This window comes from Solanum verrucosum, unplaced genomic scaffold, assembly GCF_900185275.1.
Source record: "Solanum verrucosum unplaced genomic scaffold, falcon-dt-bn FXZP01000009.1, whole genome shotgun sequence".
In the NCBI taxonomy this organism is placed as follows: Eukaryota; Viridiplantae; Streptophyta; class Magnoliopsida; order Solanales; family Solanaceae; genus Solanum; species Solanum verrucosum.
Window position 1 is genome coordinate 954,958 of NW_026020231.1, and position 14,147 is coordinate 969,104.

The 14,147-nt window shown below is 32.7% G+C and overlaps 2 protein-coding genes across 3 annotated transcripts; one reads left to right on the plus strand and one right to left on the minus strand.

The window, feature by feature from the left end:
- Positions 1–505: 505 nt before the first annotated feature.
- On the plus strand, positions 506–3,091 carry LOC125832590 (isoaspartyl peptidase/L-asparaginase). 2 transcript variants are annotated; one of them, XM_049511779.1, is made up of 4 exons: positions 506–710; positions 1,435–1,668; positions 2,069–2,155; positions 2,570–3,091. In XM_049511779.1, the coding sequence occupies exons 1-4, from the start codon at positions 549–551 to the stop codon at positions 3,032–3,034; spliced, it is 948 nt and encodes a 315-aa protein (XP_049367736.1). In that variant the 5' UTR covers positions 506–548; the 3' UTR covers positions 3,035–3,091. The 2 variants fall into 2 exon arrangements, with proteins under 2 accessions (XP_049367736.1, XP_049367737.1); XM_049511780.1 differs by having other exon boundaries at positions 541–707.
- A 3,329-nt stretch (positions 3,092–6,420) lies between these two features.
- On the minus strand, positions 6,421–13,278 carry LOC125832197 (flavonol 4'-sulfotransferase-like). The gene is made up of 2 exons (XM_049511344.1): positions 13,101–13,278; positions 6,421–7,295 (listed from the first exon to the last, which is right to left on the minus strand). The coding sequence occupies exons 1-2, from the start codon at positions 13,276–13,278 to the stop codon at positions 6,421–6,423; spliced, it is 1,053 nt and encodes a 350-aa protein (XP_049367301.1).
- Positions 13,279–14,147: the final 869 nt, after the last annotated feature.

A 14,147-nucleotide genomic window follows, 5' to 3' on the forward strand; every position in this document is an offset into this window, starting at 1 on the left:
TTTTATTAAGTTTACACTTAAAAATGACTTACAAACTTAAAAGTTTAGACTGAACTTATTAAATACCACCTACAAGAGTGAAGAGACACTGCCAAACTCTCTTTTCATTGTTGTTGTAGAGATTTTATCTAATAACCGAGGAGGAGTATTTTGCCGGTAGCGATTTCCGACGAGGTTCTGACAAAGATAATAGGATTCTTCTACCAATTTTCTTTCAATTTTTCCTGTTTATTATACAAGGTTTTTCAAAATTAGTGTAATTTTTTCTTCTTCTTCTTCTTCTTCTAAGATTTTCCACATTTAGTGTGGTGGAGTAAGTGGCAGGGAGAAAAAAAATATGTTCCTCAGACACACAATTTGCCAAGCAAAAAGTGTCAAAATGACATACAAATATTAATTGAGGTATGTGTTTAAATGATATAAAATCTTAATTACGTAATACATAGTTAAATAAAAAAAAAGGTTATTTTAATCAGGGGTATCCAATTTTCAGGGAAAAAAAAAAAACCAATCACACTAATTTGGAAAACGAGAGGGAGAAGAGAATTATGGGTTGGGCTATAGCGTTGCACGGTGGCTCTGGTGACATACCCAAGGATCTGCCGCCGGAGCTTCGTGAGCACAGAGAAGCCTCTCTTCGCTATTGCTTACAGATTGGCGTCGATGCTATCAAGGCCCAAAAATCCCCTTTGGACGTTGTTGAACTCGTGGTATACTACTTACCAACTTTACCTATCTTATCTTAAAGTATAGAATGTAGGATTTTGCCTTGCATCTGTTCAATTTCTCATCAAGACTCGCGATGGATATCACTTGTTACCATGATTAGAGGAAAAAACATGGGTTTGACTCATTTTCTCTCTCTCTCTCGTCAGGTTGTTTGGGGGAGGGATCTTTGTTTACTTGTTTTTCTATTAGTACTATGTTAGGATGACTAGTGTTTGATTCTTATGATGAATAGCTTTTTATCTATGGCTTATGAAATAATTGACTTACTGGATGTCTAGTAATTTCATGGATCTACATGACATCAACTATAAAAGCTTCTGCAAGTTGGAGTTCCTGATTTAAAGCTTCAAAAAGATTATAGAAACATGATCTCTATTTGATCCTCTGAGATTGAGTTGGAGTTTTCACCTCAATATTCAATAACATTCTCTTGTGATGTCTCCCTAAGTTGTCACCTCTCACTAGCATGCAGGATGATACTATTGTTAATTTTGTTAACAGTGCTCTTGCTCCCTGCTTTAGTTTTTCTTACAAACACATACTTCCACTACTTCAATTCGTGCAAGGGAAAGTGTCATTCCATATATGTGCGTAGAAATGCTCCTGAAAAACTTGGGTTCTCCGGGAGCCTTCCGTACAATGAGTTTTTTTTATTTTACCTTTTACTGATGTTATGATAGCTTCTAACTATCTTGGATCAAGCAGGTGCGGGAACTAGAAAATAACCCATACTTCAATGCTGGTAGAGGGTCTGTCTTAACCAGCAATGGCACAGTAGAAATGGAAGCATGCATCATGGATGGGAATACGAAAAACTGTGGAGCTGTTTCTGGCCTAACCACTGTTGTCAATGCTATATCTCTGGCTAGGCTGGTCATGGAAAAAACTCCACATATATATCTTGCATTTGAGGGAGCGGAAGCATTTGCGAGGGAGCAGGTCTGTAAAATTTTTCTAATTGTCTTCTCTCTTATGAACATGCCTGAAGAAAACGTTAAGAAAGTTATTGAAGTACTTAATGCTGATGAATGATATCTTGTATCCGGAAACTGGATGATGCAAAGACTTGACAGATTATTCTCTCTGTTAATACTGTTTAATTACAGTTCTAATTTCTGATGGTCTGTTTATGGACTTCAAGCAGCTACCAGTTTCTCTATGTTTTTCTGGTTAATTAATGTGACCATTCGGGCATAGGTGACTAATTCATTTTAAACTTACTATTAGTTAACTTCCTCTGATAGTATAACCCCTAGTTGTATGATTGTATTATGTTCATTTTTCTAATCCTTTTTTACATAGAATCTATTTGATGAACTATGATGGTTCTGTTGTCAAGGGGGTTGAAACCACGGACTCAAGCCATTTTATCACGCCAAGAAATATCGAGAGACTAAAACAAGCAAAAGAAGCAAACAAAGTCCAGGTATATAACCCTATCTCTTCATTGTTATATCTTTGTTGCAAGATAGCATATTCATGCTTTTGGCCTTAATATTGATAGAAGTCCACTGTTTTCTTATTGTACTTGTTTTTATCTAACCTTTTGATTGTGAATTTTAAGAGCTTTGGTGTTTTTTTTTTGGAAAGCATCAACAAAAATATTATCCATTTGTACTTGGGTCTTCGTCTTGTGGCCTTCTAGTGAGTTTGATTATGGTGTCGGCCTCAATAGCTTAAATGTAGTCATGTGGCTATGTCTCTAACAGAGCTTTTTAGTTCTATTCCCTTCTTGGCAACTCAGTCTCGTGATTCAAGACTCAATTCTTCTGTAGTTCTTAACATCGAGATGCTTTCTGCTTTGGTATTTTTGGTTAACATTGCTGCTACCAATTTGCAGGTTGATTATAATACACGGCCTATACCAAAAGATGACAAAACACCAGCTCCAAGTGGAGATAGTCAGCTAGGAACAGTTGGATGTGTATCTGTTGACAGCTTTGGACATTTAGCTGCTGCTACATCTACTGGAGGACACGTAAACAAGATGGTTGGAAGGATAGGAGATACTCCCATTATTGGTGCAGGTACATATGCAAACAAACTATGTGCAGTCTCTGCTACAGGCAAAGGTGAAGCTATAATCCGTGCGACTGTAGCAAGAGATGTGGCTGCTCTAATGGAGTATAAAGGGCTTTCTCTCAAGGAAGCAGCAGACTACGTTATAGAGGAATCTGCGCCAAAAGGAACCACTGGCCTGATTGCTGTATCGGCCACAGGGGAAGTTAGCATGCCATTTAATACAACCGGAATGTTTAGAGCTTGTGCAACTGAAGATGGTCACACAGAATTAGCAATTTGGTAACTTTTCATTAGAATAGATTAGTCTTTGTTGTATATTCTTGCTATTGCAAATCATTTAAAATTTGAGATGGTGATTGTGTTTCGAGAATTAAAGTGTTCTGTAAATTTACTGAAATATTTTCCTAATTCCTATAGTGTATGGTCTAAAAATTAACTTCTAATCACACCAAGGAAATGTGACAGAATTAAATGGTTACAATAAGAGGAAATTGGATCTCTTTTGCGTTTGACATTTGCCGGTAGCCCCCCCCCCCCGGTCAACTCTCACTCACTATGTGTTTGTGTGCACATGCATGGGATTGACTACTTGTAAGTTGCAATATAGATAGATTCAAAATTTGAAGTTTAAGTATTTGTGATCTTAGTTTTTTTTTGTATGGGATTGACTACTTGTAAGTCGCAATATAGTCTCTATTAATAGACTCAACTAGTCAAATATTCATGAAGAAATGAATAGCGGGTTTTTTCTTCCACCAGTAACTCTACATGAAAAACCATACTGTCAAAAGAGAATTCTTGTGTAGTGTAAAGGAGGTTAAAAGAATTACCTGGATCATGGGTTTGGTATAGGATTCTTGTGTAGCGTAAATGAGGTTAAAAGAAGAACAACTTTCACATATAGCAAATACAAAAATCATATTTGTATGTTATAGTTATAGTTTGCATAACTGTGCTTCATAACAAACACAAATATGTATATTTCGATATACATATACAAAAGAAAGCATTTTTGCTATACATATAAAAAGAAAGCAGTTGTATATAATATGTTTCTGTTTCGGTATACATATACAAAAGATCAATTGTATAATCTGTGTTTGTATAAAGCGAGAAAGAGAAAAAGGCAAAAGAGAACTGGGCAAGGGAATATTTGTATTGTATAATTATAAGTGTATAGGACGAAGATATATGCATTTGCATGTGTATATACAATTTTCTCTCGCTTTATACAAACAGAAACACAATTTATACATTTCTGTTTGTATAAGCGAGAGATGCGAGGGCGAGACTGGCGAGCGAGATCTGGGAGAGGGGAGAGAGGGGAACGAAAATATATGTATATATACAATTTTCTCTTGCTTTATACAAACACAAACGCATTTTATACATTTGTGTTTGTATAAAAAGCGAGAGAGGCGAGCGAAATTCACTAGGAGAGAGGTGAAATAGTAACAGTTTGCTATGAGGTACAATTAAATCAAACTATATTTATAGCATTCAATTTAAATTAATAATTTGGTATTATATACAATTTTCCCTTAAAAGAATTAGTTGGATCATAGGTTTAGAACTTTAGATACCAAACGTATAATATTTAGCATCTATTTTTGATGAGTGCATAATGTAAGAGAGAGAAATGGTGCAAGTGTTCTCCGCTAACGTCACAATAGAATTTTGCTTTTATACCTCTTTTCAATTTGTAGATTATTATTATTTTGTCAACTTGGAGATATTTTACCCCACCACAAAATGAATTGTGGCGTTTTGAAGCTGGCACAGTTATGTATGCCACGAGCTACTTTGCAGCGTCTTTTTTAGTATTCCCTTCGTCCCTATTTACTTGTCCATATTTCCTTTTTTAGTTGTCCCTATTTAGTTGTTCATTTTGACAAATCAAGAAAGAACAACAAATTTTTTCCTATTATACCCTTATTTACACTTCTTGAAAATTGTAAAAGTGTATGTTGCTTCCCTCCAATTTATTTCACTTGAATTCAAATAAGTGGTTGTAATTTTGAAGTGAAAAGTTGTCATAAGGGTAAAATTGTAACTTCACTGTGCTAATCATTGTTGCCTTAATCTGTGTGTCATTTCTAAAATGGACTACTAAAAAGGGACGGAGGGAGTAAGTCGTAAAATTACGTTGGGGTTACCGTGTGGAGAATCAAAAACTCACTGATAGTTCAGGTAATGAAATTAAGCTACTAAGTTCCAAGATATTGCAAAAGTAAACGAAAAAAATTACAGTAAAGTATATATTTACTCTTACAGGGACATCTTCTAACTTTAATTTAGGGATAAGGGTCTGAAAAATATCTCAACTTTGGTCTAATTTACTGTTGCGATACTAAACTTTCATGAGAACCTATTACCTCCCTAGACTATTTAATACCGTACTTTTTACCCCCTGAACTATTTAATAGTGTATTTTAAAGGTATATATGTGCCACGTGGACACATTACTATTTATAATTTTGCATTATATTTTATGTCCACATGGGCAAATATATATGTTTAAAATACGATATTAAATAGTCTAGGGAGGTAATAGGTTCTCATAAAAGTTTAGTATCGCAACAACAAATTAGACCAAAATTAAGATATTTTTTAAACTCTTATCCCTTTAATTTATCTAGTCATGTTGGCACGCGTTTCAGGACAACAACTTAATTAACTTTACATATGGTGTGACAGAAGAATATCTTCTTTTTTATATCTCAACTGTTTAAAGTGTTTGATTTAAAAACAAGATTCACGAGATACAAGGAGCAATCATTCAGATCGAGTCCAACAACTTTTTGATTGCGTTTATTCTCTCCACCTCGTATTACTTCATCTTTGTTGATAAGGAGTACTACATTTTATATAGTTATTTAATACGATAAATAATATAATAGTAAAAAATACTAATAGAACTTTTTTGATTTGCTTTATTGAATAAGTATGTAATATCTATTTTTTATGCATGAGTCAGGTAAAATGAAAAAGGACGAAGTATATTCAAATTTTAATTAGTCTGTTGTATTTACTATTCAAGGTTTCTAAACATATTGTTAAAATACAATCGTTAAAAAATATAAAGTAAAACATATTCTTATTGTCTTGAGCTAAAAAGCTTCCCCCAAATCATTTCCTCCACCAGAATGATCCATCAGAACATAAGAGCTAAACTACTTAATTGGACCAAAATGATTCACTAGCTAGGAAGTAGAGGCGAAATCAAGAATTGAAACTCATGTATTCTAGATCCTAATTCTTTTAAGTTATTAAGTTTTAAGTAAATAATTTATACATATACCATAAATTTCTTACATAAATATGCAAAAATTACTGTTTAATCGAACTCATAATCTATATTCTAGCTCTACCCTGCTAGGAAGTAGATAAAGAATTGCCAATCATTAGAAATGACAAAAAGGAACATTTATTGGAATCAAGAACCAAACCTTGCAACATGACTTACATAGAGTAACCAAAACAATTAAAGGAAATTTTTATTTGTTGGACAATATCCTCAACAATAACAACAACAATAATGAGTGAAATCCCACAAAGTGTAATGTGGAAAGGGTACAGTGTACGCAGACCTTCCTACTATCTTTCCAGAATAAAGAGATGGATTCCAAAAGATCGTCCGGCTCAATTTCCTCATGAAGAAAATACATGCTAGTTGTTATGATTCTGGTCTGACTCAATCCCTTTACCATTTTGCAGGGGAGTGACAGATGTGTTCATCAAATCAAAATCGAATTTTTGCTTTGTGATTTCATCAAGAACCTCAATCATTTCCTCTGAAAGATGGTTTTTGGAATCACCCACTTTCCCTTGCCTGAAAAATATGTTGTTAGTAATAGTAGGAATGAAAAATCCAGTGTGTGTGCCCTCTTTATTCACCTCCAAATTACTCAGTTTCTCAAAGCTGCATAGCTCTGTTATTCTCTCCACAATTCCTTCACTTTCTTCCTCCAATGAAAAAGGCTGCTCCAAGAACTCTGCTAATTTCTTTGCATTAAAGATTGGATCTTTCTTCAATTCCTCATACTTCAAGAAACAAACTTTCTTTGGAAATTCTAAACTGGCTTTATAATATCCCATTACATGATCCCAAAATGGACCAAAAGGGGAATACCCTTTAGTGAATTGATCAAATGCTTCAGGTAGAGAAATGAAAGGAAGTTCTGTAGGTCTTAATTTCTGTATAAAATGCCAGCAAGAAGCTAACACATCTTTCGGGTCGCGAAAGACGTATACTATCTTGCAGTTAGCCAACTCTGGTAAACAATTGAAAGCAAGATGTGAATGCATTAGACAAGTGTTTGGTGTTGGATTTGTTGGGTGCTTAAATGCATAAGCCTCTAACTGTGGTACTAACTCATGTGGATTTGAAGAGAGCAAAGGGTGTGTGTTGAAATCTAATTCAGCTCTGTTTTTAATAGCAAAAAGAAGAGCCTTAAGCCATGTAGTGCCAGATTTTGGGTAACTGGCTAGTAAGACAGTGTTTGGTTTTGGCTTGAAATGCTGCTGCTGAAGTGCTAGCAGACCTTGAAGAATTCCTGTGGGATACCAAAAGCCTTTGTATTGGTGAATATGTTCACTCAGCCAACCTCTTTCTTTTGGTAGCTCAGAGAGTATTATGTCAGGGGATTTTTGTTGATTTTTGTGGCTTTGTTCTTTGGTGACACCAGTTGTGCGTAAGGGGGTAGAGAATAAACTTGCCATTATTGAGTTTAATGGAGGAAAGGGAGTAGAAAGTAAAAAATATTGCTAGAACAGGAAAGACAACAGCGATAGGCTGCTCGGCCAAATATAGTACTATCATATATTATACACTAAACTAGTCAGTGTTATGCAAGTATTAGTAATATAATGATTAATTATAACAGAATCTATGTATTATTTTATGTAAAAAGTATTTATTTATGTATTAGTTATTTCATCTTTTATCTTGCATAAATAATACATAATTCCCCTCGTAATGTTAGTTATGTGAGTTTCTAAATAGTAAATCACACACAATATTAATTGAGTAAATTTTAGAAATAGCAAACATAATAAGACTCTATAGCTATAGTTTTGATAATTGCATTCCATAAGACCATAACTATAGTTTCGTTTGCTATGGAGGCAATGATTTGTATATTTCACGTGGTTTGTATATTTTGCTTGCCCGTTTGTATATTTCGCTTGCGAATATACAAATAGGGTAAGTATATACAAATTATGTATTTATAGTTTTATACATTTAGGAATTTTTCAGAACTCTGTTTGTATATTTCATTTGCCAATATAGAAACAAGGTAATTTATTGTGATTTTTTCATAAATCATATACAAATAGCTAGGGTAAGCATATACAAATTAGGGATTTATACAATCAGGAATCGAATCATACAAAATTTCGATCATGCGAATCATACAATTTTGAGCGAATTATACAAATTAAACAAATAGCAAGATTTAAGGAGACTATGACTACGAATCACAATTTTCCAAAATAGTAGTTATATCATTTAATATCGTTCATATTTTTGCTATTCAACACAATTTTCCTTTAATTTTATACATGAATAATTTATCTTCTATTTAGGTACCAAATATGACATTAGCACGAGAAGATTTTACTCATTGGTTTAGTGGGTATGTGAATTTTTGTTGCTCTCCATAAAATTTATCTTCTATTTATGTTATGTCATTTCAAGCTTGCTCGATTTACGAAACGCCCTAATAATAAATGATTTGCAGACGTACTCTCTTAACACGTGATGTACTGTATACAGTCCTAGTAGCGCGGACCTATGTTGTGTATTACGGCTGCTCCACTGCCTTGTTATGTATTATGGGTACTCCATTGGTTTTTGCGACAAACATTATCGTACAAAATCTAGTACTCAATATATTGGAATATATTAATTGGGCACCCCTTTTATGTACCAATTTCCGAGCTAAAAATAGTTGAACATTCATAATACAAAATTTCTGAATCTAGCACCGACAATAGATATAGTATAACAATTATTTTCATACTTTTAGATTCTGATTGGTTGTCCATTATTTTAATCGATGAATATCATATTCTTATTTAAAAAACGACAAGTTGATTCATATCAATCAATTTGTCTTGCAACACTATTGGAATGTGCGATATGACCAAACTACTAAAGAAAGTAGATCAAACAACACGACAATTTCATTTCCCACTAAAAGAGCGTTTTGGGTTTGTATTGGCATGAATGGACATACATATGAATCAAGGACCGTAAATATATTGTTGAAAAACGTCAATACATGCTGAAACAACTAGAGAAGCAATTTCTTGCAATGAAGTACCAAAGGCGAAAAAACATAATAGTCATCAGTATAAAAAGTGAGAGAGGCGAGGGAGAGAACGAGAGTGGCGAGCGAGATTCACCAGGAGAGGGGTGAAATAACAACAGTTTGCTATGAGGTACAATTAAATCAAACTATGTTTATAGCATTTAATTTGAATTAATAATTTGCTATTATATACCATTTCCCCCTAAAAGAATTAGTTGGATCATAGGTTTAGAACTTTAGATACCAAACGTATAATATTTAGCATCTATTTTTGAATCCCATCATTATCTAGTTCCCATAACTATAAACTCCACACAATAATTTCAATATAACATATTTACATTACTGCATAATTAATACTTTTCTTATTTTCTTTTGTTGCAAATATTTATATTTGAGTTTACAGATGTGTAATGTACTCCCTCCGTCCACAATTAATTGTCATGGTTTCCTTTTTTAGAGTCAAACAATAAGAACTTTGACCAACATTTTACGATGTATATTTTCATCATATTGATATGCAAAAAATTGCAACTTATAGTACTTTTCGTATAGTTTTTGAATATCTAATTTTTTTTAAAAAAATATCGAATTAACGTAATCTAATTTAACTTTAAAAATTAGTCAAATTGACTTTCGAAAAGCGCAACATAACAAATAAAAGTGGACAGAGGGAGTAATTATCTTTATCTTTAAATGATGAGTGCATAATGTAAGAGAGAGAAATGGTGCAAGTGTTCTCCACTAACGTAACAATTGAATATTGTTTTTATACATCTTTTCAATTTGTAGATTATTATTATTTTGTCAACTTGGAGATATTTTACCCCACCACAAAACGAATTGTGGCGTTTTGAAGCTGGCACAGTTATGTATGCCACGAGCTACTTTGCAGCGTCTTTTTTAGTAAGTCGTAAAATTATGTTGGGGTTACCGTATGGAGAATCAAAAACTCACTGATAGTTCAGGTAATGAAACTAAACTACTAAGTTTCAAGATATTATAAAAGAAAACGAAAAAAATTACAGTAAAGTATTGATTTACTCTTACAGGGACATCTTCTAACTTTAATTTAGGGATAAGGGTCTGAAAAATATCTCAATTTTGGTCAAATTTATTATTGCGATACTAAACTTTCATGAGGACCTATTACCTCTCTAGACTATTTATTATCATATTTTTTACCCCCTGAACTATTTAATAGTTTATTTTAAAGGTATACATGTGCTCACGTGGACACATTACAATTTATAATTTTGTATTATTTTTTATATCCACGTGGGCAAATATATATGTTTAATATACGGTATTAAATAGTTTAGGGAGGTAATAGATCTTCATGAAAATTTAGTATCGCAACAGTAAATTCGACCAAAGTTGAGATATTTTTCCGACCCTCTTCCGTTTAATTTATCTAGTCATGTGGGCACGCGTTTCAGGACAATAACTTAATTAAATTTACATATGGTGTGAGAAAAATATAAAAATATTTTTTTGAAGAATATCTTCTTTTATATATCTCAACTGTTTTAAGTGTTTGATTTAAAAACAAGATTCACGAGATACAAGGAGTAATCATTCAGATCGAGTCCAACAACTTTTTGATTGCGTTGTACTCTCTCCACCTCATATTACTTCATCCTTGTTGATGAGGAGTATTATATTTTACGTAGTTATTTAATACGATAAATAGTACTCTAAGGGGTCGTTTGGTACAAAGATGCATAATCCAGGGATTACTAATGCATGGATTAGTAATGCAGGGATTAGTTTTTATCAAGTGTTTGGTTCATGTTTCCCATTTAATCTTATGTTTGGTTTAAAATTCTAGAAAAAGTTTCTTTCCTATTATACCCTTGAGTTATTAAGAGATTTTATATTTCATTTAATTTGTCAAATTAAATACTAAAATATATTAAAAAATTATTATTAAATTTTGAGGTGTGATATGCCACCATAGAGATCCTTGATAGCACGATATATTAACCTTAAACTTAACATAGATTTAAGGCTACTTAAATTGTTCAAATACACAAAGCTTATTTTAAAAAAAAAAAAAGAAGTTCAAGTGGTCAATCGACGAACTACATTTTTTTAAAAAAAGACCAAAAAAACCAACTCAATATAACAAATCAAACATGGAAAAAAACATTAATTTGTGAAATCATCAAATTACATGGAACGAATTTGGAGAATTTAAAAGAATATTTATAAATATTCTCATATAAATAAAAAAGAGCATTAAATTACAAAAAAAAAAAATTAGGAAAAAAGATTTGGGGATAGTTTAGTCATTTAGGGGTCTTATACAAGGATTGTTAAACCTTGGATTAGTTATCCCTCCCTTTTCTAGGGATAAAATAAGACCTTGTATGAGGTATAACTAATCCATGGATTAGGTTAAATAAAGTAACCAAACAATATTTTTGTTGGACTAAATTTTAATCCATGGAATATTTTGATTAATACCTCCTACCAAACGGGTCCTAAATAGTAAAAAAGTACTAGTAGAACTTTTTTGATTTGCTTTTTTGAACAAGTATGAAATATCTAAATTTTTTTATATGAGTAAAGTAAAATGAAAAAGGACGAAGTATATTCAAATTTTAATTAGTCTGTTGTATTTACTATTTCAAGGTTTCTGAACATATTGTTAAAAAAAACAATCGTTAAATAAAACATATTCTTGTTGTCGTGAGCTAAAAAGCTTCCCCCAAATCATTTCCTCCACCAGAATGATCCATCAGAACATAAGAGCTAAACTACTTAATCAGACCAAAATAATTTATACATATTTCATAGATTTCTTATGATAAATATAAAATTTGAACAAAAATTACTATTTAATCGAACTTGTAATCTATATTCTAGCTCCACCCCTCCTAGGAAGGAGATAAAGGATTGTCAATCATTACAAATGACAAAAAGGAACATTTATTGGAATCAAGAACCAAACTTTGCAACATGACTTACAGAGTGTAACCAAAACAATCAAAGGAAATTTTTATTTGTTGGACAATATCCTCAACAACAACAACAGAATAATCAGTGAAATTTTACAAAGTGTGTACGCAGACCTTCTCAGTACCTCTCTCCAGAGTAGAGACAGGGTTTCCAAAAGACCGTCGGCTCAATTTCCTCACGAAGAAAATACATGCTAGTTGTTATGATTCTGGTCTGACTCAATCCCTTTACCATTTTGCAGGGGAGTGACAGATGTGTTCATCAAATCAAAATCCAATTTTTGCTTTGTGATTTCATCAAGAACCTCAATCATTTCGTCTGAAAGATGGTTTTTGAAATCACCCACTTTCCCTTGCCTGAAAAATACGTTGTTAGTAATAGTAGGAATGAAAAATTCAGTGTGCGTGCCCTGTTTATTCACCTCCAAATTACTCAGTTTCTCAAAGCTGCATAGCTCTGTTATTCTCTCCACAATTCCTTCACTTTCTTCCTCCAATGAAAAAGGCTGCTCCAAGAACTCTGCTAATTTCTTTGCATTAAAGATTGGATCTTTCTTCAATTCTTCATACTTCAAGAAACAGACTTTCTTTGGAAATTCTAAACTGGCTTTATAATATCCCATTACATGATCCCAAAATGGACCAAAAGGGGAATACCCTTTAGTGAATTGATCAAATGCTTCAGGTAGAGAAATGAAAGGAAGTTCTGTAGGTCTTGATTTCTGTATAAAATGCCAGAAAGAAGTTAACACATCTTTCGGGTCGCGAAAGACGTATACTATCTTGCAGTAAGCCAACTCTGGTAAACAATTGAAAGCAAGATGTGAATGCATTAGACAAGTGTTTGGTGTTGGATTTGTTGGGTGCTTAAATGCATAAACCTCTAGATGTGGTACTAACTCATGTGGATTTGAAGAGAGCAAAGGGTGTGTGTTGAAATCTAATTCAGCTCTGTTTTTAATAGCAAAAAGAAGGGCCTTAAGCCATGTAGTGCCAGATTTTGGGTAACTGGCCAGTAAGACAGTGTTTGGTTTTGGCTTGAAATGTTGCTGCTGAAGTGCTAGCAGACCTTGAAGAACTCCTGTGGCATACCAAAAGCCTTTGTATTGGTGAATATGTTCACTCAGCCAACCTCTTTCTTTTGGTAGCTCAGATAGTATTATGTCAGGGGATTTTTGTTGATTTTTGTGGCTTTGTTCTTTGGTAACACCAGTTGTGAGAAAGGGGGTAGAGAATGAACTTGCCATTATTAAGTTTAATGGAGCAAAGGGAGTAGAAAGTAGAAAATCTGGCTAGACTAGAACAGGAAAGACAACAGCAATAGGCTGTTCTGCCAAATATAATATCATATATTATACACTAAACTAGTCAGTGTTATGCAAGTATTAGTAATGTAAGGATTAATTATAACATAATCTATGTATTATTTTATGCAAAAAATATTTATTTATGTATTAGTTATTTCATCTTTTATCTTGCATAAATAATACATAATTTCCCTCGTAATATATACATGTATTAGTTATGTGAGTTTCTAAATAGTAAATCACACGCAATATTAATTGAGTAAATTTTAGAAATAGCAAACATAATAAGGCTCTATAGGTATAGTTTCGATAATTGCGCTCCATAGCTATAGTTTCGTTTGCTATGGAGGCAATGATTTGTATATTTTGCTTGCCCGTTTGTATATTTCACTTGTGAATATACAAATAGGGTAAATATATACAAAATTTAGTACTCAATATATTAATTGAGCACCCCTTTTATGTACCAATTTCCGAGCTAAAAATAGTTGAACATTCATAATACAAAATTTCTGAATCTACCACCGACAATACATATAGTATAACAATTATTTTCATACTTTAGATTCTGATTGGTTGTCCATTATTTTAATCGATGAATATAATATTCTTATTTAAAAAACGACAAGTTGATTCATACCAATCAATTTGTCTTGCAACATTATTGGAATGTGCCATATGACCAAACTACTAAAGAAAGTAGATCAAACAACACGACAATTTCATTTCCCACTAAAAGAGCGTTTTGGGTTTGTATTGGCATGAATGGACATACATATGAATCAAGGACCGTAAATATATTGTTGAAA